General features: G+C 40.8%; 1 protein-coding gene across 2 annotated transcripts in view; it reads left to right on the forward strand.

Moving 5' to 3' along the window:
- Positions 1-26,785, forward strand: part of LOC309625181 (disintegrin and metalloproteinase domain-containing protein 20-like) — a 34,619-nt gene that overhangs the window by 6,240 nt on the left and 1,594 nt on the right. The window contains exon 2 of one of the 2 annotated variants that reach the window (XM_082384335.1): positions 1-26,785. This exon is cut by the window's right edge and continues 1,594 nt beyond it. In XM_082384335.1, the coding sequence (XP_082240461.1) occupies positions 15,540-17,735 (2,196 nt within the window). In that variant the 5' untranslated portion in view covers positions 1-15,539 and the 3' untranslated portion in view covers positions 17,736-26,785. The other variant, XM_082384336.1, reaches the window with a different exon arrangement.

Here is a 26,785-nt window from a genome sequence, read left to right on the forward strand (position 1 = left end):
CTGTCCAGTTTCCCCAGCACCACTTATTGAAGAGGCTGTCTTTTCTCCACTGTATATTCTTTCCTCCTTTATCAAAGGTAAGGTGACCATATGTGTGTGGGTTATCTCTGGGCTTTCTATCATGTTCCATTGATCTATATTTCTATTTTTATGCCAGTACCATACTGTCTTGATTATTGTAGCTTTGTAATATAGTCTGAAGTCAGGGAACCGGATTCCTCCAACTCCATTTTTCTTTCTCAAGATTGCTTTGGATATTCGGGGTCTTTTGTGTTTCCATACGAATTGTGAAATGTTTTGTTCTAGTTCTCTGAAAAATGCCATTAGTAGTTTGATAGGGATTGCACTGAATCTGTAGACTGCTTTGGGTAGTATAGTCATTTTCAGAATGTTGATTCTTCCAATTCAAGAACATGGTATATCTCTCCATCTATTTGTATTATCTTTAATTTCTTTCATCAGTGTCTTATAGTTTTCTGCATACAGGTCTTTTGTCTCCTTACGTAGGTTTATTCCTAGGTATTTTATTCTTTTTGTTGCAGTGGTAAATGGGAGTGTTTCCTTAATTTCTCTTTCAGATTTTTCATCATTAGTGTATAGGAATGCAAGAGATTTCTGTGCATTAATTTTGTATCCTGCTACTTTACCAAATTCATTGATTAGCTCTAGTAGTTTTCTGGTAGCATCTTTAGGATTCTCTATGTATAGTATCATGTCATCTGCAAACAGTGACAGTTTTACTTCTTCTTTTCTGATTTGGATACCTTTTAGTTCTTTTTCTTCTCTGATTCCTGTGGGCAAAACTTCCAAAACTATGTTGAATTATAGTGGTGAGAGTGGGCAACCTTGTCTTCTTCCTGATCTGAGAGGAAATGGTTTCAGGTTGTAAACACTGAGAAAGATGTTGGCTGTGGGTTTGTCATACATGATCTTTATTATGTTGAGGTATGTTCCCTCTATCCCTACTTTCTGGAGAGTTTTTATCATAAATGGGTGTTGAGTTTTGTCGAAAGCTTTTTCTGCATCTATTGAGATGATCATATGGTTTTTCTCCTTCAATTTGTTAATATGGTTTATCACATTGATTTGTGTATATTGAAGAATCCTTGCATTCCTGGGATAAACCCCGCTTGATCATGGTGTATGATCCTTTTAATGTACTGTTGGATTCTGTTTGCTAGTATTTTGTTGAAGATATTTGCATCTGTGTTCATCAGTGATATTGGCCTGTAGTTTTCTTTTTTTGTGACATCTTTGTCTCTTTTTGGTATGAGGGTGATGACGGCCTCGTAGAATGAGTTTAGGAGTGTTCTTCCCTCTGCTATATTTTGAAAGAGTTTGAAAAGGATAGGTGTTAGCTCTTCTCTAAATTTTTGTTAGAATTCACCTGTGAAGCCATCTGGTCCTGTGCTTTTGTTTGTTGGAAGATTTTAAATCACAGTTTCAAATTCATTGCTTGTGATTGGTCTGTTCATATTTTCTATTTCTTCCTGGTTCAGTCTTGGAAGGTTATTCCTTTCTAAGAATTTGTCCATTTCTTCCAGGTTGTCCATTTTATTGGCATAGAGTTGCTTGTAGTAGTCTCTTAGGATGCTTTGTATTTCTGCGGAGTCTGTTGTAACTTCTCCTTTTTCATTTCTAATTTTATTGATTTGAGTCCTCTCCCTCTTTTTCTTGATGAGTTTATTAGGGAAGTTTTTGACTATAATGTCTTTGAATATTTTCTAAGACCATTTCTTTTTCTTTTCTTCTTCTGGGACCCCTAGAATTCAAATGTTGGTGCATTTAATGTTGTCCCAGAGGTCTCTGAGACTGTCCTCAGTTCTTTTCCTTCTTTTTTCTTTATTCTGCTTCCTGACAGTTATTTCCACCATTTTATCTTCCAGCTCACTTATCCGTTATTCTGCCTCAGTTATTCTGCTATTGAGTCCTTCTAGAGTATTTTAAATTTCAGTTATTGTGTTGTTCATCACTGTTTGTTTGCTCTTTAGTTCTTCTAGATCCTTGTTAAATGTTTCTTGTATTTTCTCCATTCTGTTTCCGAGATTTTGGATCATCTTTACTATCATTACTCTGAATTCTCTTTCAGGTAGATTGCCTATTTCATCTTCATTTATTTGGTCTTGTAGGTTTTTACCTTGCTCCTTTGTCTGTAATATATTTTTTTGTTGTTTCTCTTTTTTTATTTTTGATGGGTGGGGCTGTATTCCTGTCTTACTGGTTGTTTGGCCTGAGGCGTCCAGCACGAGTTTTCAGGCAGTTGGGTAAAGCTAGGTCTTGGTGCTGAGATTAGGACCTCCAGGAGGCCTCACTCCGATTAATATTCCCTGGGTTTTGAGGTTCTCTGTTAGTCCAGCGGTTTGGACTCAGAGCTCCCATCACAGGAGCTCTGGCCCGACCTGCAGCCTGGGAACCAATATCCTGCAAGCTGCATGGTGCAGAAAAAAAAAAAAAGAGAGAGAAAGAAAAAAAGGAGCAGTACAGTATCTAAGAATAAAAAACAACATAAAATTCGAAAGATAAAAAATATATTAGGAAAAATAAAAATATAATTGAAACAACTGCAACAAGGTAAAATAAAACCACAACAGAAAAACAAAAAAGAGAAAGAGGGGGTGGGGTGGGTGGGGGGAACAAGCCAAAAGGAGAGAACAGTAACAAAGTATAAAGAATAAAATAAAATTAGAAAACTAAAATATTTATCAGGAAAAATAAAAATATAAATGAATCAACCACAATGAATCAACAAGGTAAAACAGAACCCCAATCTAAAAGAGGAAAAAAGAAAAAAAAACAAAAAAAAAGAAAGCCTTGGCTATGGGGGCAGAGTTTAGGCGGGGGTGGAACTTAGGCAGGGGTGGGGTTTAGGGTAGGGCAGGACCTAGGTGGGTGGGGGGTGAGCATGGGGCAGGGCCAAGGCTCAGGACCCATGCAGTCAGAAAAGGCCTTGGGGGCGGGACCTAGGCCGGGCGATGTTCAAGCGTGGGGCGGGGCCTCTGCTTAAGACCCGTGCAGAAAGGGAGGCAGTGCTTCCAAAGGAGGGCCTCTGGAGTGTGGAGTTTCCGAGTTTGGAGATAAGGCCCTGGGTGAGTGTACGTGGGTGGGGTTTAAGGCCCAGCTCATTAGAGAGGGTGTCAGAGGGGTTCTCTGAGTGTAGAGGTAGGGCCCTGGGTGGGGGTGTAGGGGTGGGGCTTGGGCTCTGCGCAGCAGGAGGGAGGCTCCAAGGGCAGAGTATTAGGCCCAGGAGCCCAGCAGGCTCCCCGGCGCCTAAGTGGTTGGGGAAAGCGCTGGCCTCATTCCCTTCTGTTCCTCCATGCCCCACCCCACCATCTCCCCCAGAGTCTCCCCCATCTCCACTGGACTCCTAACCATGGGTGGGTCCCTCTGGGTGTAGGAACTCCTCCCCTCCCCCAGCCATCCCTCAGGGGTGATGGTCCCAGAGGTCTGGCCTTTACTTTTGCTCCCCCTTCCCTCCCTCCCACTCCCTCAGGACCCACGCAGCTGGAGGGGCCCTTGGTGGGCAGAGGATCAGGCCCAGGGTCTCAGCGGGCTCCCGGGGGCCTGTGTGGGCAGGGGAAACCTGACCATGCTCCCTTTTGACCTTCTGTCCTCCCAATGGTCCCTCAGTTTCCCCCTTCGGCCGTGGGATCCCTTCCCCTCCCTCAGCCGCCCCTCAGGGGCGTCATCCCGTCCCATCTCCACTTCTGCTCCCCCTTCACTCTCCCCATGCCCCACCTCCTACCCAGTCACTGGGGATTCCTCCCGTCCCCTTAGGTGTCCATGGTCCCCCACTGGTGCTTGGTAGGTGCCCTAGTTATATGGAGACATGAATTTCGCGTCCTCCTAGTCCTCCATCTTGACTCCGCCCTCTGTTGAGAGGTTCTTGATTACTGATTCCATCTCCTTCCTAGTAATTAATCTGTCTACTTTTTCTATTTCTTCATGATTCAGTCTTAGTAGGTGGTAGATTGTATGTTTCTAGGAATTTATCCATTTTTTTCTAGGTTGTCCAGTTTGTTGGCATGTAACTGTTCATACTGTTGTCTTATGATCCTTTGTATTTCTGTAGTATCAGTTGTAACATCTCCTCTTTCACTTCTAGTTTTATTTGGGTGCTGTTTCTCTTTTTCTTTATGAATCTAGCTAAAGGTTTCTTCTATTTTGTTTATCTTTTCAAAAAAATGAGCTCTTAGTTTTATTCATCTTTTCTATTATCTGTTTAGTCTCTATTTCATTTATTTCTACTCTGATCTTTGTTTTTTCCTTCCTTCTATGAACTTTGGGCTTAGTTTGTTCTTCTTTTCCTATTTCTTTGAGGTGTAAAGGGTGGTTGTTATTTTAGATTTTTCTTGTTTCTTAATGTAGACATTTATTGCCATGAACTTTCCTCTTAGAACTGCTTTTGCTGCATCCCATAAATTTTGGTGTGTTGTATTTCCATTTTCATTTCTCTCAAGATATTTTTTGATTTCTCTTTTGATTTCTGCTTTGACCCATTGGTTGTTATAGCATGTTGTTTAATCTCCACATATTTGTGAATTTTCTAGTTTTCTTTTTGTAATTGATTTCTAGTTTCATACCATGGTGGTTGGAAAAGATGCTTGATATGATTTCAATTTTCTTAAATTTATTAAGACTTGTTTTTGGCTCAACATGTGATCTGTACTGGAGAATGTTCCCTGTGCACTTGAGAAGAATGTGTATTCTGCTGTTTTTGGAGAAATGTTCTGTATATGTATGTTAATTCCATCAGATATCACGTGTAGTTTAAGTCTAATGTTTCCCTGTTGATTTTGTGTCTGGATGATCTCGCCATTGATAAAAATGGGGTATTGAAGTCCCCTTCTATTATTGTATTGCTGTCTATTTCTCCCTATTATTTCTTAATATAGGCATTTAATACTATAAATTTCCTTCTGAGTACTGCTCTAGTGGCATTCTGTATATCGTGATTTTTGTTTTTATTTTAATTTAAAATAGTATTTAATTTCCCTTGTTTTGTCATTGAAATTTTCAATAGATTGTTTTGTTTTTTTTTTTAGAGCAGTTTTAGGTTCACAGAAAAATTGAGTGGAAAGTACAGAGTTCTCACATACCCCACTCCCTTAGCTCCACACAAGCACAGCCTCCCTACCATTGACATCCCACACTTGAGTGTACATTTGTTACAATCAATGAACCTACATTGCTATGTCATTATTATCCAAAGTCTGTAGTTTACACTAGGGATCACTCTTGGTGTTATACGTTCTTTGAGTTTGGACAAATGTATAATGACATATATTCAACATTTTATCATGCAGAATAGTTTCACTGCTGTAATAATCCTCTGTGCTCTGTCTGTTCACCCTCCCTCTCCCTAACTCTGTGCAGCCACTGATGTTTTTTACTGTCTCCAAAGTTTTGCCTTTTCTAGAATGTCATATTGTTGAAGTCTTACAATATACAGCCTTTTCAGTTTGGCTCCTTTGCTTAGTAATAGGCATTTAAGTTCCCTTGTGTCTTTTCATATCTTGATAGTTTTTTTATTTAAGCACTGAATAGTGTTTTGTTGTTTCGATGTACCACAGTTTATTTATCCACTCACCTACTGAAGGACACCTTGGTCACCTCCAACTATTGGCAGTTATGAATAAAGTTGCTATAAACATCTGTGTGAAGGTTTTGGTATGGACATAAGTTTTCACCTCATTTGGGCAAACACTAAGGAGCACAATTGCTGGATTGTATGGTAAGAGTATGTTCAGTTTTGTACATAACTACCAAACTGTCTTCCAAAGTGGCTGTACCATTTTGCATTCCCACTAGCAGTGGACTAGAGTACCTTTTGCTTTACTTCCCTGCCACCATTTTGTGTTGTCAGTGTTTTGGATCTTGGCCACCCTAGTAAGTGTGTAGTGGTATCTTGTTGTTTTAATTCACTATTTTGTGGTGACATATGACATGGAGCGTCTTTTTATATGCTTACTTGTCATCTGTATATCTTCTTTGATGAGATGTCTGTTCAAGTCTTTTGCCTATTGTTAAATTGGGTTATTTTCTTATTTTTGAATTTTAGCAGTTCTTTCTGTAATTTGCATAATATCCATTATCAGATATTTGTTTTGCAAATATTCTCACCCAGTCTGTATCTCTTCTCCTTTCTTAACAAGGTCTTTGCAGATCAGAAGTATTTTTTGTTTTGTTTTGTTTTTTTAAATTTTTATTTATTTATTTTTATACAGCAGGTTCTTATTAATTATCCATTTTATACATATTAGTGTATATATGTCAATCCCAGTCTCCCAAGTCACACCCTCCCCTGACTTTCCCCCCTTGGTGTCTATACATTTGTTCTCTACATCTGTGTCTCTATTTCTGCCTTGCAAACTAGTTCATCTGTACAATTTTTCTAGATTCCACATATATGTGTTAATATACGATATTTGTTTTTCTCTTTGTGACTTACTTCACTCTGTATGACAGTCTAGGTCCATTCACGTCTCTACAAATGACCCAATTTCGTTCCTTTTTATGGCTGAGTAATATTCCATTGTATATATGTACTACATCTTCTTTATCCATTTGTCTGTCTATGGGCATTTAGGTTGTTTCCATGTCCTGGCTATTTTAAATTGTGCTGCAATGAACATTGGGGTGCATGTGTCTTTTTGAATTACGGTTTTCTCTGGGTATATGCCCAGTAGTGGAATTGCTGGGTCATATGGCAATTCTATTTTTAGTTTTTTAAGGAACCTCCATACTGTTCTCCATAGTGGCTGTATCAAATTACATTCCCACCAACAGTGTAGGAGGGTTCCCTTTTCTCCACACCCTCTCCAGCATTTGTTGTTTTTAGATTTTCTGATGATGCCCATTCTAACCATGTGAGGTGATACCTCATTGTAGTTTTGATTTGCATTTCTTTAATAATTAGTGATGTTGAGCAGCTTTTCATGTGCCTCTTGGCCATCTGTATGTCTTCTTTGGAGAAATGCCTATTTAGGTCTTCTGCCCATTTTTTGATGGGGTTGTTTGTTTTTTTTAATATTGAGCTGCATGAGCCATTTATATATTTCGGAGGTTAAACCTTTGTCCGTTGATTCATTTGCAAATATTTTCTCCCATTCTGAGGGTTGTCTTTTTGTCTTGTTTATAGTATCCTTTGCTGTGCAAAAGCTTTTAAGTTTCATTAGGTCCCATTTGTTTATTTTGTTTTTATTTCCATTACTCTAGGAGGTGGATCAAAAAAGATCTTACTGTGATTTATGTCAAAGAGTGTTCTTCCTATGTTTTCCTCTAAGAGTTTTTATAGTGTCTGGCCTTACATTTAGGTCTTTAATCCATTTTGAGTTTATTTTTGTGTATGGTGTTAGGGAGTGTTCTAATTTAATTCTTTTACATGTAGCTGTCCAGTTTTCCCAGCACCACTTATTGAAGAGACTGTCTTTTCTCCATTGTATATTCTTGCCTCCTTTGTCATAGATTAGTTGACCATAGGTGCATGGGTTTAACACTGGGCTTTCTATCCTGTTCCATTGATCTATATTTCTGTTTTTGTGCCAGTGCCATATTGTCTTTATTACTGTAGCTTTGTAGTATAGTCTGAAGTCAGGGAGTCTGATTCCTCCAGCTCCGTTTTTTTCCCTCCAGATTGCTTTGGCTATTTGGTGTCTTTTGTGTCTCCATATAAATTTTAAAATTTTTTGTTCTAGTTCTGTATAAAATGCCATGGTAATTTGATAGGGATTGCATTGAATCTGTAGTTTGCTTTGGGTAGTATAGTCATTTTCACAGTATTGATTCTTCCAATCCAAGAACATGGTATATCTCTCCATCTGTTTATGTCATTGTTGATTTCTTTCATCAGTGTCCTATAGTTTTCTGAGTAAAGGTTTTTTACCTCCCTAGGTAGATTTATTCTTAGGTATTTTATTCTTTTTGTTACAGTAGTGAATGGGATTGTTTCCTTAATTTCTCTTTCTGATCTTTCATTGTTCGTGTATAGGATAGGAATGCAAGAGATTTCTGTGCATTAATTTTGTATCCTGCAACCTAACCAAATTCACTGATTAGCTCTAGTAGTTTTCTGGTGGCATCTTTAGGATTTTCTATGTATAGTATCATGTCGTCTGCAAACAGTGACAGTTTTACTTCTTTTCCAATTTGGATTCCTGTTTTTTTTTTTCTTCTCTGATTGCCGTGGCTAGGATTTCCAAAACTATGTTGAATAAGAGTGGCGAGAGTGGACATCCTTGTCATGTTCCTGATCTTAGAGGAAATGCTTTCAGTTTTTCACCATTGAGAATAATATTTGCTGTTGGTTTGTCATATATGGCCTATTATGTTGAGGTAGGTTCCCTCTCTGCCCATTTTTTGGAGAGTTTTTGTCATAAATTGGTTTTGAATTTTGTCAAAAGCTTTTTCTGCTTCAATTGAGATGATCATATGGTTTTATTCCTTAATTTGTTAATATGGTGTATCACATTGATTGATTTGCATATATTGAAGAATCCTTACATTCCTGGGATAAATCCCACTTGATCATGGTGTATGATCCTTTTCATGTGTTGTTGGATTCTGTTTGCTAGCATTTTGTTGAAGATTTTTGCATCTATGTTCATCAGTGATATTGGTTTGTAATTTTCTCTTTTTTGTGATATCTTTTTCTGGTTTTGGTATCAGGACGATGGTGGCCTCGTAGAACAAATTTCGGAGTGTTCCTCCCTCTGCAATTTTTTGGAAAATTTTGAGAAGGATTGGTGTTAGCTCTTCTCTAAATGTTTGATAGAATTCTCCTGTGAAGTGATCTCGTCCTGGACTTTTGTTTGTTGGAAAATTTTAAATTACAATTTCAATTTCAGTGGTTGTGATAGGTCTGTTTATATTTTCTAATTCTTCCTAGTTCAGTCTTGGAAAATTGTACCTTTCCAAGAATTTGTCCATTTCTTTGAGGTCGTCCATTTTATTGGCATATAGTTACTTGTAGTAGTCTCTTATAATCCTTTGTATTTCTGTGGTGTCAGTTGTAATATCTCCTTTTTCATTTCTAATTTTATTGATTTGTGTCCTCTCCCTGTTTTTTCTTGGTGAGTCTGGCTAAAGGTTTATCAATTTTGTTTATTTTCTCAAAGAACCAGCTTTTAGTTTTATTGATCTTTGCTATTGTTTTCTTCATTTCTATTTCATTTATTTCTGCTCTGACCTTCATGATTTCTTTCCTTCTACTGACTTTGGGTTTTCTTTGTTCTTCTTTCTCTAGTTCCTTTAGGTGTAAAGTTAGATTATTTATTTGAGGTTTTTCTTGTTTCTTGAGGTGAGATTGAATTGCTATAAACTTCCCTCTTAGAACTGCTTTTGCTGCATCCCATATGTTTTGGGTCATTGTGTTTTCACTGTCATTTGTTTCTATGTATTTTTTACTTTGATTTCTTCAGTGATCTCTTGGTTATTTAGTAGCACACTGTTTAGCCTCCATGTGTTTGTGTTTTTTACAGTATTTTTGTTTCTGTAATTGATTTCTAATCCCATAGCGTTGTGGTTGGAAAAGATGCTTGATATGATTTCAATTTTCTTAAATTTTCCGAGACTTGATTTGTGACCCAAGATGTGATCTATCCTGGAGAATGTTCTGTGTGCACTTTAGAAGAAAATGTATTCTGCCACTTTTGGGTGGAATGTCCTGTAAATATCAATTAATCTAATTGGTCTATTGTGTCATTTAAAGATTGTGTTTCCTTATTAATTTTCTGTTTGGATGATCTGTCCATTGGCGTAAGTGGGGTGTTAAGTCCCCCAATATTACTGTGTTACTGTTGATTTCCCTTTTTATTTTTGTTAACATTTGCTTTTTGTATTGAGGTGCTCCTATGTTGGGTGCATAAATATTTATAATTGTTATATCTTCTTGGATTGATCCCTTGATCATTATGTAGTGTCCTTCATTATCTCTTGTAACAGCCTTTATTTTAAAGTCTATTTTATCTGATATGTGTATTGCTACTCCAGCTTTCTTTTGATTTCCATTTGCATGGAATATCTTTTTCTATCCCCTCATTTTCAGTCTGTATGTGTCCCTAGGTCTGAAATGGGTCTCTTGTAGACAGCATATATATGGGTCTTGTTTTTGTCTCCATTCAGCCAGTCTGTGTCTTTTGTTTGGAGCATTGAATCCATTTACATTTAAGGTAATTATCGATATGTATGTTCCTATTACCATTTTCTTAATTATTTTGGGTTTGTTTTTGTAGGTATTTTTCTTCTCCTGTGTTTCCTGCCTAGAGAAGTTCCTTTATCATTTGTTGTAAAGCTGGTTTGGTGGTGCTCAATTCTCTTAGCTTTTGCTTGTCTATAAAGCTTTTGATTTCTCTGTCGAATGTGAATAAGATCTTTGCCAGGTAGTAATCTTGGTTGTAGGTTTTTCTCTTTCATCACTTTAAATATATCCTGCCACTCCCTTCTGGTCTGCAGAGTTTCTGCTGAAAAATCAGCTGATAACCTTTTGGGGATTCCCTTTTATGCTATTTTTTGCTTTTCCCTTGCTGCTTTTAATATTTTTCCTTTGAATTTAATTTTTGTTATTTTGATTAATATTTGTCTTGGTGTGTTTCTCCTAGGGTTTTTCCTGTATGGGACTCTCTGCACTTCCTGGACTTGGGTAGCTATTTCCTTTCCCATGTTACAGAAGTTTTTGACTATAATCTCTTCGAATATTTTCTAAGACCATTTCTTTTTCTCTTCTTCTGGGACCCCTATAATTCGAATATAGGTGTGTTTAATGTTGTCCCAGAGGTCTCTGAGACAGTCTTTAAATCTTTTCATTCTTTTTTCTTTATTCTGCTCCTTGGCAGTTATTTCCACCATTCTATTTTCCAGCTCACTATTTGTTCTTCTACCTCAGTTATTCTGCTATTGATTCATTCTGGTGTATTTTTCATGTCAGTTATTGTGTTATTTATCTCTGTTTGTTCTTTAGTTCCTCTAGATCTTTGTTAAACATTTCTTGTATTTTCTCGATCCATGCCTCCATTCTATTTCTGTGATTTTGGATCACCTTTACTATCATTACTCTGAATTCTTTTTCAGGTAGGTTGCCTATTTCCTCTTCATTTATTTGGTCTTGTAGGTTTTTACCTTGCTCCTTCATCTGTAACATATTTCTTTGTCATCTCATTTATTTTGATGTGTGTTTTGTATGTGTCAGTTAGGTTAACTTGATTAACTTGATTATCTTTGCTTAAATCTTCTACTTCCTTATTCATTTTTTGGGGGGGGGGGTTGTTGTATTCATTGCTGACAGTGTGCTAATACTTACAAGTAGATTTTGAATTTTTCTCTTTCTCCTTTTTGTTTTGTCAGTGTTCGCTTTATGTATTTCAAAGCTATTTGTTAAGTAGATACAAATTCCTCTTGAATTTTATCATATTAAATATATCTTTATCTCTGTAAGTGCTTCATCTTTTCTGCTACTAATATGGTTTGTTTCCTTTCTTTTGCCAATATAAATTAGTAAACTATTGTTATTATTTTAGAGTACCTTTTCTTTTCTCTCAATTCAGACTTTGAACCTTTTTCTCTGGAGCACGTTGAATTAGATTCTGATTTGCATTTAGAGCCAATAAGGGGCAGTAGGAGTATGTCTTGAGGATACTAGGCATCCCCTAGCAGGATAATTTTCCCAGCTGACATAATTACAGTGTCTCCAGCTAGAGGTGGTTAGACTTTTCAGACAGGAAATGTGTAGTCTCCCTCCCTGGTAAAGGAGAGTCAAGGATACTTGGGAGCATCTAGATACTCTGAACCAATCCAGTCCACCTGGAATTCCTCTTTTCAAGTGTCAAGGTTTTTTTCTGTCTCAATCAGATTTCCACTACAGTCTTGGCAAATCTCTGTATTCAACTTACTCTGTGATTCTGTAACTCCGCAGTTAAATTTTGATTTTCTTTGAAGTTGACCATGTGGCTAAAAGAGAGATATTTTTTGGGGGGGGGGTGGTTGTCCACCAGTATCAGAAATCTGAGCTGAGAATTTAGAGCCTTGAACCTCATTTTGCAAAATCTCCATTAGAATTTAGTATAGCTATTCCACACCTCAGTCCTTGAGATACTTATAGGCATCATCACAGCCCTCCCTTGGTCCCCCCCACACTTGCTTCAGTAGGGCACTTCATCACAATCAACGTGAGTAGTAATTTAATTAATTTTGATGTTACTATGTGCCGATTCCCCATTCAAAAGGAGTTCAGCATTGTGTTAAGGCCATGAACATACCCAAGCCAATCCCAGAGTCCCATTTTGTTTGTCTCTCTTGGCAACACTCTTGGTACCAAGTCCTGTATCTGTCAAGATCTAGTTCAGAAAAGAGAAACCCACCAAGAGCAATTACTATAGGGAATTCTTGAAAAGGTAATAGAGGACTGAAAAGGTAAAAAGGGAACACTGAGGTACACAGAAGTATGAGTTGCCAGAAGGAGTTCCCCCCTACGATTGGGGGAACAAAGGGAAGAGGTTGGGGTTATCATAACCTAGAAGCTGTCACAATGGGCCTCATATGTCTGGACCTGGAGTGTAGAAGATAGGGCATTACGAGCCCAGGTGATGTTGGTAATTTTGGAACTCAGAAAAGGGGTACTGTGGAGTTGATAGCTGTACCTACTATAAGGTAATGCTGAGCTGGTACTGGTTCCTTAAGGACTTGGAAAAAGGTCCTCTAAAATTCTGACTCAGATATTAGAGAGAAGGGGGGTGCTCTTTTATGGGGCTTGTATCAAGGAGCTTTGTGGTATAGCCAGGGAACATCTGAGAAAGAGACACTGGCTGGCTGGTGTGAGTTGCCCAGGGTACTGGAAGATGGCTCTGTACATCTGGTTTTCAGACTTCTGAGGAGGGGGCGCTGTCCCCTGGGTACCTTTGGTAGGGCTTGATAGAGCTGGTTCTGGGAATGTGGTAACCGACTCTCGCCACCAGAGCAAGATCCCATTGCAGGTGGTGGTCACTGAAAGTAACAGCAGGCAAACAGGTAGAGCCCCTTGTCCTTTCGTTTTGCCTTTTATTCTCCCTCTCATGCCCTTCTTGACAAAACTCTTCAGGAAGCCAGCTAGAAATGGGGAAATATAATGTGCAGATTCCCATCTCCAGCTACATAGACAAAGTATAAATTTTAGTTTTGGGGTTCAGAAAATAGTTGATAATCAGCATAAGATGTGTCAGCAGAATGCTGCTGTAGCTTCTGTGGTGACAGGTAATAGCAGGTGATACTGATCTGTGTGAAGCGCTCTGATGTTTTCTGTTGTTTTATTTAGTTGTGGCTCACTAAATTGATTTCATGACCCTGAATGGTTTGTGACCTAAGTTTTTGAAACACTGAATGAGCTGTGACTAAGAGTGTGTGGAGACAAGGTAAAATAGGGGTTTTGAGGAGTTTGAAATAGCTGCTGGAAGTAGAAGAGTTAATTACTGATACAGTGGAAGATTCTTACACTGCTTGAAGTGCAGGTAATGCTAGAGAGGAAGGGCTTTGGTGTGACACCAGTTCACGTAATTAATGGTAATGTGATGGTCCTTCAGGACTTGTCTTTGGAATAGTGCAATAGTGACAAAGACTGGTATGACTCAAAGATTCTTGGCAATGAAATTTTCTATTATTACCACATCATATTTCTGATAAAGCTTAATATAGGTTATTTTCCTCTTTATAATGCTTTAATAATCCTCTTCCAACTCACACATTTCCATCTTAATACCCCCAAATCTGTAGCAGATACCAAGGATATCATGAAGAGAGACATGGAAAGGAAATCTGGTCACTAGGATTTCACCTATATCAGAGATGCTTTCCCTAAGAGGTTTCATCTAGTATTCTTGGCTTCCAGTAGTCATCCATTAGTCTGGAAAAGTATCCAGGAGTGTACAGGTGTTTTTGACATCATAATGCTGAGGATATTTCTTACACTCTTTACTACTGAACCCATTTGTGTCCTTATTTAGAATATTAGGCCACCAATATATGTTCAAATGTGTCTCCAAATTTTTTTTAAACTTTTGTTTTTAAATATTAAACAAATTATTGATACTTTTAAATTTTATTTATTTATTTATTTATTTATTTATTTATTTATCTATCTGTGTTGGGTCTTCGTTTCTGCTCATGGACTTTCTCTAGTTGCAGCGAGCAGGGGCTACTCTTTGTTGTGAGTGCGTGGGCTTCTCATTGCAGTGGCTTCTCTTGTTGTGAAGCACTGGCTCTAGGCACATAGGCTTCAGTAGTTGTGCTTCACAGGCTCAGTAGTTGTGGCTCATGGGCTCTAGAGCACAGGCTCAGTAGTTGTGGCGCACGGGCTTAGTTGCTCCATGGCATGTGGGATCTTCCCAGACCAGGGATCAAACCCGTGTCCCCTGCATTGGCAGGCGGATTTTTAACCACTGCATCACCAGGGAAGCACAAATTATTGATACTTTTAACTGAAAATCAGAAAATGAGTGAAATTAGCTTTTACCTGAGGTAAAATTTATGTTTTTAGCAGGTATGAAGAAAGTCTATTCAAATTGTGGTCTTTGAACATTTTAGTGAACTGATTCTAGTTTTAAATTCTTCAATCCAGCTTTCTCTAGAGAATTCAGCTAACTCACCAGCCATGTAAAATATAGAATGGAATCTATATTTACACAGCCAAGATGAGTCTCTTATGATTGAGAACATGATGCAGCTGGGCTGGGTGGAGAGAAGGCTGCTGCTTCCATGCTGTGATTGGAGGTAATGGGGCTGTTTGCCTTGTCCCCAAATAGCAGCCCCTTTCCCTATTACTCCGTCAGTATGGATGCCTTCCTTTGAATGTCCAGGAATTTTCTGCATGTAAGAATGCGTTATAAAATAAAAATTTGTCTTGATTGGAGGGGTTCTCACAAAACTAATGAGTCCATTAAGTGAGGCTTAGTTTGACTGCTAACCTCAAACAGAAATGGGGGCTAGATAAGATGTCTGTAGAAGAGAAGGAGAGATGGATCAAACTGTCTGAATAAAGGGATTAAAAAAATGGTGAGCTTTGGATGGGCCGTCTACATGCTTACTGAAGCTAGCAGAGTATCAGTAGATTTTTGGGTGGAGGAGAAATTGGGAGTCAGATGTCAATCTTTTTAATAGGGAAAATGTCATGCCAGTGTACATGTTTAGAGAGCAGTATATAATGAATCTTTATCAGGTTCAATAATTACCAACCTACGATGCATTTCCTTCATCTCTTTCCCTGGAAACCTGCTCTTCCCCCACCCCTTGCCCTTACTTATATATGAAACAATCTCAGGAATTTTATTGATTCAAGCCTTGTCCCAATTGAAATCACCTTCTTCTCTCTCTCCACCCCCCCCCCACCCTCCCTGCCCCAACCACCCCATCCTAGCTCTTCTTTCTATTTTCACTTTCAGCACTGAAGCTCTGATGGTTCAACTCTTCCAAGACACAGATCCATAAAGGTCAGCCCTGCACCCTGAACAGCTCAGAGGGAGGAGCCAGACCAGTAGCGCCTGATGCCCTGCCCTCTTCTGCCCTAAACAGATGGCTCCATAATGGCAGTGCGTGAGGCCCTGGTGCACATCAGAGTCACTCTTCTGCTGCTCTCATTTGGAGTGTCTTTGTTCATTTCTGACCACTCTCAAGCCAGGGCCTCCCAGCACTTCTCCTCTCCAGAACTGGTGATCCCCTTGAAGGTGACTGGCAGGGGCAGAAATGCAAAGGCTCCAGGCTGGCTCTCCTACAGCCTGCGGTTTGGGGGCCAGAGACACATTGCCCACATGAGGGTCAAGAAGTTCTTGGTTTCCAGACACCTCCCAGTGTTCACCTACACAGACCAGTGTGCCCTCCGCCAGGATCAGCCTTTTGTTCCTGATGACTGCTACTATCATGGTTATGTGGAGGGGGTTCCTAAGTCCCTGGTTGCCCTCAGTACTTGTTCTGGAGGTTTTCGAGGAATACTACAGATAAATGATCTTGCTTATGAAATTGAACCAGTTAGGTTTTCTGCCACATTTGAACACCTGGTGTATAAGATAGACAATGATGATACACAGTTCCCACCTATGAGATGTGGGTTAACAGAAGAGGAAATAGCACGCCAGTTGGAGTTGCATAATTTCACTCTGATGCAAAGTTCTTACACAGGCTGGTGGACCCACTTGCGTTTTCTTGAGTTGGTAGTGGTTGTGGACAATCTTCGATTCATTCACTCGGAAAGTAATGTGTCAGTAGTGCAGCGTGAAATACTTGATGTTGTCAATGTAATAGGTAGCTTGTATCACTCTTTGGAACTTGATGTAATTTTAACTGGGCTTGAAGTCTGGACTGAAGGAAACCCAGTTCCCATCGATAACATAGATAAGCTTTTGGAGGATTTTGCTGTTTGGAAGTATTTTAACCTTGATGACCGACTGTCACATGATGCGGCCCATCTTTTCATAAAAAAATCATTTGGCATAAAGCTTGGACTTGCCTATGTTGGTGGAATATGCCAGCGTCCTTTTAATAGTGGAGTTAATGTTTTTGAAGACGAGAGTCTGTATGCTTTTGCAATTGTTGTGACCCATGAACTTGGTCATAATTTAGGTATGCAGCATGATACTGAATGGTGTGTGTGTGAACTTCAGTGGTGCATAATGTTTCCTGCCAGAGAGGTGACAAATAAATTCAGCAACTGCAGTTATGCCGAGTATTGGGACAATCTTATCAGTAATGGATTATGTCTTTACTCTCCTCCACATCCAGGGAATATCTTTAGGCTGAAGTATTGTGGGAACCTAGTGGTCGAAGAAGGAGAGGAGTGTGACTGTGGAACCATAGAACAGTGCATAAATGATCCCTGCTGTCTGTTGAATTGCACTCTGAAGCCTGGAGCTGCTTGTGCTTTCGGGCTTTGTTGTAAAGACTGCAAGGTCATGTCATCAGGGACTTTGTGCAGAAAACAGATCAGTGAATGTGACCTTCCAGAGTGGTGCAATGGGACATCCCATCAGTGCCCAGAAGATGTATATGTGCAGGATGGGATTCCCTGTAGTGATGGTGCCTACTGCTATCAAAAGAGCTGTAATAACCATGATGACCAGTGCAGGGAGATATTTGGCAAAGATGCAAGGAGTGCACCTCAGAGTTGCTACAAAGAAATCAACACCCAAGGAAATCGATTTGGTCACTGTGGTATCAAAGACACACAATACGTAAAATGTGCATCCCCTGATATCCTGTGTGGGAGAGTTCAGTGTGAAAATGTGGGAGTAATTCCTAATCTGATAGAACATTCCACAGTGCATCAGCTTCACTTCAATGACACCACTTGTTGGGGCACTGATTATCATATAGGGATGTCCATATCTGATATTGGTCAAGTGAAAGACGGCACAATGTGTGGTCCAGGAAAGATATGTATCCATAACAAGTGTGTCAGTATGGTTCACGTGCCGCAAGCCTGTCAGCCTGAGACCTGCCACATGAAGGGGATCTGCAATAATAAACAACAATGTCACTGCAATCCTGGATGGGCACCTCCCTACTGCGAACACCAAGGCAATGGAGGTAGTAATAGTAGTGGCCCACCTTTTAATCCCCAAGCAGAAGAGACAGGACTGAAGAAGGGAAACCAGCCATTATTGTGGTTTATTCCTTTGACTTGTTTATTTTTATGTTGCATCCTTGTGCTTTGTAAGAAACATAAAAAGAAGAAGGAGGCAGAAACGATGGAAGAAAAAGAGACTGAGGAGGAAGAAGGTGACTAAGGCTCCTGCTTCATTTTTTTTTAATCTCTTGTTTTTCTTTTAATAGTAGAGAAGCATTAGGGCATGTCTGTTTCAAGAAAAATTTAATGATCCCTCATGTCAGAATCATAAGCATTAATATTTCACTGAAGGATTCCTAGCATGTTCTTACTTACTCTTCAGTGTGTTAAGCAATATTAAAAGTTCATTTTTTTTTTCCTGGAAGTCATCTCTTTATGTTTCCTGAGCAAAGGCATGGCAAAGTCACATTTTTAAGCTAATGTCTATCAGTTGTAAGCCTCCTCCCACCTTTGTACTCTTAAAATGTCCAGGATGTGCCGCTACATACCCCATTGCTGTTTTGCCAGCTTTTTTCCAAGTAGCTGTGCCAAAAGGGGGCAGTAGAAGTAGCCTGGAATGATGGATGAAGGGAGAAGGGAGTTTACTTTCTTGTGTGCTATAAAAGTTACTCTGTCATATTGGTAGCCACATTTGGCTTTGGATTGCAGTTTTGTTGACCCTGTTAGAACTACCCTCATTCTTCATTAGAGGTACCAGCACCAGATGACCACTGATACTTTCAGAGATCAGAGTTGCAGCTCTGGGGTTAGCAGTGTGGTCCTCCTCTGAGTTGCTGAAGCACCAGCATCAGCTAGTCACTTGCTCTCCTTAGAGGTCTTGGTGCCTGCTCTGCAGAGGACCTCCTTAAATCATCAGTACTTGAATGAACCCAACTTCTTTCCTTTGTTCCCTTGGCCCTAGGACGTCTAGGTGCTTTCAGTAGTTACTTCATTATGATAGTTTGAGTTCTCCAGTAGCAGACACTGAATTAGAGGTTAGAGAGAAAGGATGATGAAGTCAGTTGTGCGGATGAGAAATAGCCTTGGCCATTTCACATTTCAGCCTTGGCCATTTCACATTTCAGCCTTGGCCAACCTGGCAGCAAGCTCTAGGATGAATATTGCCTGACAGACTAGTCTTGAATTGGTCCAAAATGGCCTGGTCTTCATACCCTCCCCTTGCTTATTCACTGGATGTGGGTGCCCTGGGAAGGGTAAGAGCTTGGCCATGCACCTCCCAGCAACTGAGACTGACCCCAAAGAGCTAACATCTGGAGGCTCTATGCTGATCATAATCCCAGCAGCTGGTCAGCAAGACTTTCCTGGGAGGAGGATGAAGGTGGCTCATTTGGAAATTCCACAGTCTGATCTTTGCATTGCTCTGATCAACTTTTCTTTATATGTTCTGGAAACAGCTCCTCCAGGATTCTGGCAGGCATCTATGCCTGTGGGGAACCATAGAAGAGAGAGGTTAGTGGGATGAAGCAGAGACCCTAGTACTGTGTTTGGTTCTGGAACTAAAGTTGATATTTACTGTCTCTCCACTATCTGTTCTAGTTTCCCTCATCTCTAGATAGCATTCTGATGACTTGGGTTGGATGTTAACCCTGTGTTATTACCCAGGCTCTTATCTTTAAAGCACCCGAGTGCCTGGTCACCATGTCTTTCTCAGGCTGGGATTGCTGAATCTATCCATTATAGTAGCAATAGAGCTAGAAAATACAAAGGGGCACCTAAGGAGATCACCTGGGTTCCACACATATGCCCTACCTCCTCTCGATGATTAGGCTCAGGTATGCCTGTCAAGACTGTGACACCTCTTCTTGCTACTGCAGGGACACAGGAAACCCCAAATGCCCAGGTGGGACTCTAGCTTTGTCCCACTGTGAAAGTGTGACCCATTTGGTGACCCTGCAGAGCCTAGAGTTGCAGGGGACAGGAGGCACAAACCACCTCAGTGAGTCATAGGGAGTGATGGTAAGTGGTGCCACTTCTACTTCCAGCCCCTGGTTCCCACCCATGTAGAGGTCTCTGGTTTAGTGTGTACAACCCATCATAGAATGGAACTTGTATTAGGGTTCAGCAGAGAAACAGAACCAACAGGATATGGTGATTTATATATTTACCCTTTCCCCAGAAGAGGAAGTAAAGCCCTCAGGGATGTTTGTTCTTCTTGATATCCGGTAACTTAAATACTATGATGTGAAATTAATAATGAGATACTATGATATAAATTCAATATGCCTTATGCTACATGTTAAGGGAATAAGAGGAAATAACAAGGAAAAAAAAGGAAAGAAAACAAACAGGAAATATGAATGCAAACGTATTCAAATAAAAATAAGAACATACTCACGACATATTGCAGTCCTTGTTTCTATAACTGGTCACATGGTTGTAGCTGGTATTTATGACCATCTTCTTTTACCACCCACTCTGTTCCCTTTGCCTTCAGCAAGTACTTCATCTAATCATGGTTCTTTATCTGGTGGGGTGATCCAAACCTTTATTCCTGAAGGGTCTGGGCCAGTGCTGGATTGGGTTTTTATAGTTTTCCATTGACCTTAATAACAGGGCATGTTAATACTGAGATACCCTAAGGTATTTCCTGTGTTCCAGACCTACTCTTCCTTACCTTTACTGTGGAGAAGTAGTCCAATTTCCCCTGGGTAATCAGGATCAATCACCCCAGCCATCACCATAGTTACATTCATTGCCTATTGATTCAGAGGCATGAGGAGCCCAAATTGGCCAGGTGGCAGTCTTCTTTTCTTTTCTTTCTTTCTTTTTTTAAACAACTTTATTGGAGTATAATTGCTTTACAATGGTGTGTTAGTTTCTGATTTATAACAAAGTGAATCAGCTATACATATACATATACATATATACCCATATCTCCTCCCTCTTGCTTCTCCCTCCCACCCTCCTTATCCCACCCCCTAGGTGGACACAAAGCACCGAGCTGATCTCCCTGTGCTATGTGGCTGCTTCCCACTAGCTATCTATTTTACATTTGGTAGTGTATATATGTCCATGCCACTTTCTCACTGCGTTCCAGCTTACCCTTCCCCCTCCCCACGTCCTCAAGTCCATTCTCTACATCTGTGTCTTTATTCCTATCCTGCCCCTAGGTTCCTCAGCGCCTTTTTTTTTTTTTTTTTTTTTTTTAGATTTCATATATATGTGTTAGCATACACATGTGTTTTTCTCTTTCTGACTTACTTCACTCTGTACGACAGGCTCTAGGTCCATCCACCTCACTACAAGTAACTCAATTTCGTTTCTTTTTATGGCTGAGTAATATTCCATTGTATATATGTGCCACATCTTCTTTATCCATTCATCAGTTGATGGGCACTTCGGTTGCTTCCATGTCCTGGCTATTGTAAATAGTGCTGCAATGAACATTGTGGTACAGGACTCTTTTTTAATTATGGTTTTCTCAGGGTATATGCTCAGTAGTGGGATTGCTGGGTTGTATGGTAGTTCTATTTTTAGTTTTTTAAGGAATCTCCATACTGTTCTCCATAGTGGCTGTATCAATTTACATTCCCACCAACAGTGCGAGAGGGTTCCCTTTTCTCCACACCATCTCTAGCATTTATTGTTTGTAGATGTTTTGATGATGCCAGGTGGCAGTCTTAACTTCCAGTTAATAGAATCATTGTTGTGTCTCCTGGTGGAAGCATTCCTCCCTCTAGGACTAAGACCTCTAGGCCAGCAAAGTGTAAAGTCATGGGAACAGGAAGCAAAAATTTTGCTAGTGGGTCACTAAGGTTAATAATGAGTGGTGTCAATTCCATTTCCACCTTGATTCCTGGGCCCATGAATCCTGGATTTGGGAGAAACAGCACCATATATTGGACATTGATTCAGGGCATATACAGCATTCTGGAGACCCTTGCTCCAGCCCTGCAAGGTATGGCCACCTAGCTGGCACTATAACTGAGTCTTCAAAAGGCCATTCCACCATTCTGTCAAGACAGCTGCTTCAGGATGGTGGGGAACATGGTAAGACCAGTGAATTCTATAAACATGGACCAATTGCCACATTTTTTCCCCTATGAAGTGAGTTCCTTGATCAGAGGCAATGCTGTGTGGAATACCATGGTGGTGGATAAGGCATTCTGTAAGTCCATGGATGGTATCTTTGACAGAAGCATTGGGTGCAGGGAGGGCAAATTACATCCAGAGTGTCTACTCCAGTAAGAATAAAATGCTTCCCCTTCTGTACTGGAAGCAGTCCAGTGTAATGAACCCTCTTCTGGTACGCACCCACCAGGTAGCTGTCTGATCACCGCAGGAAATGTTGCCAAATTTGGGGCTCAGTGTTGGTCTCTGCCACTGAAGATTGGGCAGTTAGTGGTGGCCATAGCTTGGTCATCCTTGGTGAGTGGATGTCCATGTTGCGAAGCCCATGTATAACTGCCAACCCTGCCCTGCCACCATGGCCAATTTGTTAATGAGCCCATTGGGTGATGACGGGTGGCTGGGGAAAGAGGCTGACTGGTATCCACAGAATGGGTCATCCTATCCACTTGGTTATTAAAATCCTCTGCTGAGATAAGCTTTCGGTGAGCATTCACATGGGACACAAATACCTTCATGTTTTTTGACCATTCGGAGAGGTCTATCCACATACCTCTTTCCCATATTTCTTTGTCACCAATTTTCAAATCATGTTCCTTCGATGTCCCTAACCATGCAGAACAAACCTTTGGTCACAGCCCATGAATTGGTATATAGTCACAGATCTGGCCTTTTCTCCTTGTAAGCAATGTGCACAACTAAGTGAACTCCCCAAAGTTCTGTCCACTGGGAGAATTTCTCTTCACCACTATCCTTCAGGGATGTCCCAGAGAAAGGCCATAGTGTTGCAGATGTGCACATTCAGGTGGTGCATGCATATCATGCAGAACCATCTCTAAACCAGGCCAGATCTTCTATTCCCCTGTCAACTGATCACAGGGAACTCCCCATGAGGCTCCCCTGCTTGGGCCTGACTTTGTATATATCAGTTCCATTTGATGATGGAGTGTACTGTGCAGGCCCGCTTTATGGTGTGGTGGGTCGGATAATACCCAGTTCATGATGGGCAACTTGGTGGCCCATCATCAAGCATTCAGTAGCTACTATGGCCCACTAATACGCCAAGAGCTGTTTCTCAAAAGGAGAGTGGTCATCCAAAGGTGATGGCACAGCCTTGCTCCAAAATCTTAAAGGCCTGCAGTGTGATTTACCTATAGAAGCCCGACAAAGGCTCCAAACAGTGTCCCTACCTGCCAGAGAGACTTCAAGCACCATTGGATGTGCTGGATCATATGGCCCAAGTGGCAGAGCAGTTTGCACAGCAGCCTGGACCTGGGGCAGAGCCTTCTCTTCTTCTGGGCCCCACTGAAAACTAACAGTTTTTCAGGTCACTTGGTAAATGGACTGGAGTAACACACCAAATGAAGAATATGTTGCCTCCCAAATCCAAAGAGGACCACTAGGTATTGAGCCTCTTTCTTGGTTGTAGGAGAGCCAGATGCCACTTCCTGTTTATCTTAGAAGTGATATATTGACATGCTCCATACCACAGGACTCCTATAAATTTCACTGAGGTAGAAGTGAATTTTAGTCAGATTTATTTCCCACCCTCTGACACGCCAATATCTTACCAATTAGCCTAGTGTAGTTACTACTACTCACTCACTAGGTGTAATCAACATCATATCATCAATATAATGGGCCAGTATGATATCCCGTGGAAGGGAAAGGTGATTGAGATCCCTGCAAACTAAATTATGAATAGGGCTGGAGGGTTGATTTGCCTCTGAGGGAGAACAGTGTATGTGTATTGCTAGCCTTGCCAGTTGAAAGCATACTGCTGCTGGCGGGCCTTATGGACAAGTATGGAGAAAAAGGCATTTGCCACATCAATAGCTGCATACCAGGCACCCCGGGATGTGTTAATTTGCTCAAGCAATGAAACCATATCTGGTACAGCAGCTGCAATTGGAGGCACCACCTGGTTAAGCTTACAATAAAGTATTCCACTGTCATTCTCCAAGATCCACCTGTCTTTTGCACAGGCCAAATAGAGACGAATGAGGATGTGGTGTGAATCACCACCCCTGCATCCTTCAAGTCCTCGATAGTGGCAGTAGTATCTGTGATCCTTCGAGGGATGTGGTATTACTTTTGGTTTATTATTTTCCTAGGTAGAGACAGTACTAATAGCTTCCACTTAGCCTTTTCTACCATAATAGCCCTCACTGCATAAGTAGGGAACCAATGTGAGGAGTTTTCCAGCTGCTAATATGTCTTTTCCAATTATGTATTCTGCAACTGGGTAAATAACCACAGGGTGGGTTCAGAGAGCCACTGGACCTACTGTGAGATGGGCCTGAGCTAAAGCTCCATTGACCACCTGACCTCCATGAGCACCTACTCTGACTGGAGGGCCACAGTGATGTTTTGGGTCTTCTGGAATCAGTGTCAGTTCAGATCCACTGTCTGGTAGTCTCTGAAAGGTATGATTATTTCCTTTCCCCCAATGTACAGTTACCCTGGTAAAGGGCCACAGGTCCCTCTAGGGAAGGCTGGGAGAAAAGTTAACTGTATAAATTTTCATTAGTGTATCAGGGTCCTTCCTCAAGGGGAACTGGCATCCCATTCATTCAAGGGGTTTTGGGTCCGTAAACTGGCTTAACCCTGGGAATTGATTGAATGGCTGTGACTCCGTTTTTCTGAGTTAAGTGACTTTTGTTCACTTGACTTAGAGCTTTTCTGCTTATTTAGATCAAGAGAGAACTTCTATTTCTCTTCTAGGAGCATCGTGATTAACTCACCAAGACCAAAGGTTTGCGTGAGTCTGACTTTTCTGATTGCTGCTTTGGCTCTACTGTTCATTATGCTAATCTTGCCTTCCTTGTCTTGTCACTCTGGGTTGAGTGCCACCACTTGGTCCCTGCCACCCTAGGATACATATATTCCTATTGCATTTAGGTTTCCCAATTGAGTGGCCGTGGTTCCCACTCTAAGATCTGTCCTCCAGAGAAGAGCCATCATGGAGCTCTTCAAGGATGTTGGGCTCCCCTCATAAATTTATTTCTCAAAATATTAGTGAAAGGTATGTCCTCTGGACCCCTTCAGTGTGGGTGAGTAAGTCTTAAATGACAAGTTCACTCTAACATTTCAGTCTCTCTAAGCCTCTGAATGCCTTCCTTTACATTAAACCAAGAGACGTTGGGTATTTCCAGTTAGAGCCCCTTCTAACTCCCCAAGCTGCAACATTAAATGCAGAATCTCAGCTTAGTGAGCCCATGTCAATAAATTCAGCCTGATCCAACTTTATGTTCCCTTCACCATTATCCTACACCCTCAGAGTCCATTCCCACACATGTTCCCTGGACGTCTGCTTGTATAGATTAGAAAACTCAAATAGTTCTTATGAAGTGTAGTACACATCCTTATGGGTCACACTTTGTACCTCACCTCTAGAGGTCTGCTAAGTCTTGACTCTAGTTGTAGGTCCAGAAGCAGAGCGGGTAGTAGGGTGGGTCCTGAGGAGAATCAGCATTGTTTTGCATGGCAGCTCTCTCAGGGGAGGCCATTACTGTTTCCTCAGGCAATGCAGAGTTAATCCCCTCAGATACAGATGGAGAAGCTGCTACCACTGTGGGTGGGGAGGCTGCTGCTACTGGGTGGGGGTGGGGAGAACTCTTCCCCTGGTCAGGAAGACTCACTAGAGAAGGCTCAGTTTCCACAATTTCATCAGGGTCTTCTCACACATCCCATCCCAACTTACAGGATCTCGTTCTTTCCTAATCAGTCCCTTCACTTTAACAGTGAGGCTGGGAGTTCAATTTGTGTTGTAATTCAGCCTGTCTCAAAATGAGTTTCTGTATTTCATTTTCACCAGTTTCAACCCTGTGACTCCTAGAGATAAGGCTGTCTTTCAGGGCGTGCATAGGAGCTCTTAGATCACTTACGGAGTGCCTGAGCTGGGAATTGGAATCCCTGGGTTCATGCTTTTCTTTCACCACTTTGACCAGCAACATTAGGCAACCAACCAATGTCATTTATCCCTTAGTTTTAAAAAATGTCCAAAAGTATCCACTTCTCTCTTTGCTTCATATAGTGGTTGATTAGGAGTTTCCAATGCAGATATATTACCTATCTTTAATCAACAGTTCACCACAGACTATCAGTACTCTCTTTACTACTGGAAAGAGTCATTAGAGTCTTTAATCAGATTAAAGAGCCAATTTCAGAAATGCCAGAACCAATTCAGAAAACTCATCTTTAAAATTGTGTTCCTCTAAAGCCACTCCTGGTATCAAAATTCGTATTAGTCCGGGTTTTTTAGAGAAATAGAACCGATTGAGTATGTGCTCACGTGATTATAGACCCCAAGAAGTCCCACAGTCTGCCATCTGCAAGCTGGAGAACCAGGAAAGCTGGTGGTGTAGTTCATTCTGAGTCTAAGGCCTAAGAATCAGAGGAGCTGATAGTGTAAGACCCAGTCCAAATCTGAAGGCTTGAGAACCAGGAGCACTGATGTCCAAGGGTGGAAAAAAGGGGTGTCTCAGCTCAAGCAGAGAAAGCAGATTCACCCTTCCTCTGCCTTTTTGTTTTATTCAGGCCCTCAGTGATTGGATGATGCCCACCTGCACTGGTGAGGGTGACCTTTTTTTACTCAGTCTACTGATTCAAATGCTAATCTCTTCCAGAAATACCCTCACAGACACACCCAGAAATCATGTTTTAGCAGCTATCTGGGCATCCCTTAGCCCAGTCAAGATGATACATAGAATTAACCGTTACAGGGATATAAATAGACCCCACATCTCAAGTGGAGTAGTGTCAAAGAAGTTGCAGCCCTCTTTAAGCTACCAAATGTATCACACTCTGTTGGTGAGATTATGGGGAACAAAATTCACATACAGTGCAGGTGGTAAAGACAACTGGTAGAACCTCTATGGAGTGGAATTTGTTGACATTCAGCAAAAATACATGTGCACTTAACGTTGCACTCAGCAATCCTTCTGGAATTTTATCCTAAAAATATACTTCAAAACTTTGAAATTACTTTGGTATAAGGTTATTTGTGGCATATAATGGCAAAAGATTGGAAGCCTACCCACACCAATGCCTACCCACAGAGGACTAATTGAATAAAATATGATACTTCCACACAATGGATACTTGGCAACATTTAAAATGGATAAGCAAGATTTCTATACA

This window comes from Balaenoptera borealis (assembly GCF_965194805.1).
Source record: "Balaenoptera borealis genome assembly, chromosome: 3".
Lineage (NCBI taxonomy): Eukaryota > Metazoa > Chordata > Mammalia > Artiodactyla > Balaenopteridae > Balaenoptera > Balaenoptera borealis.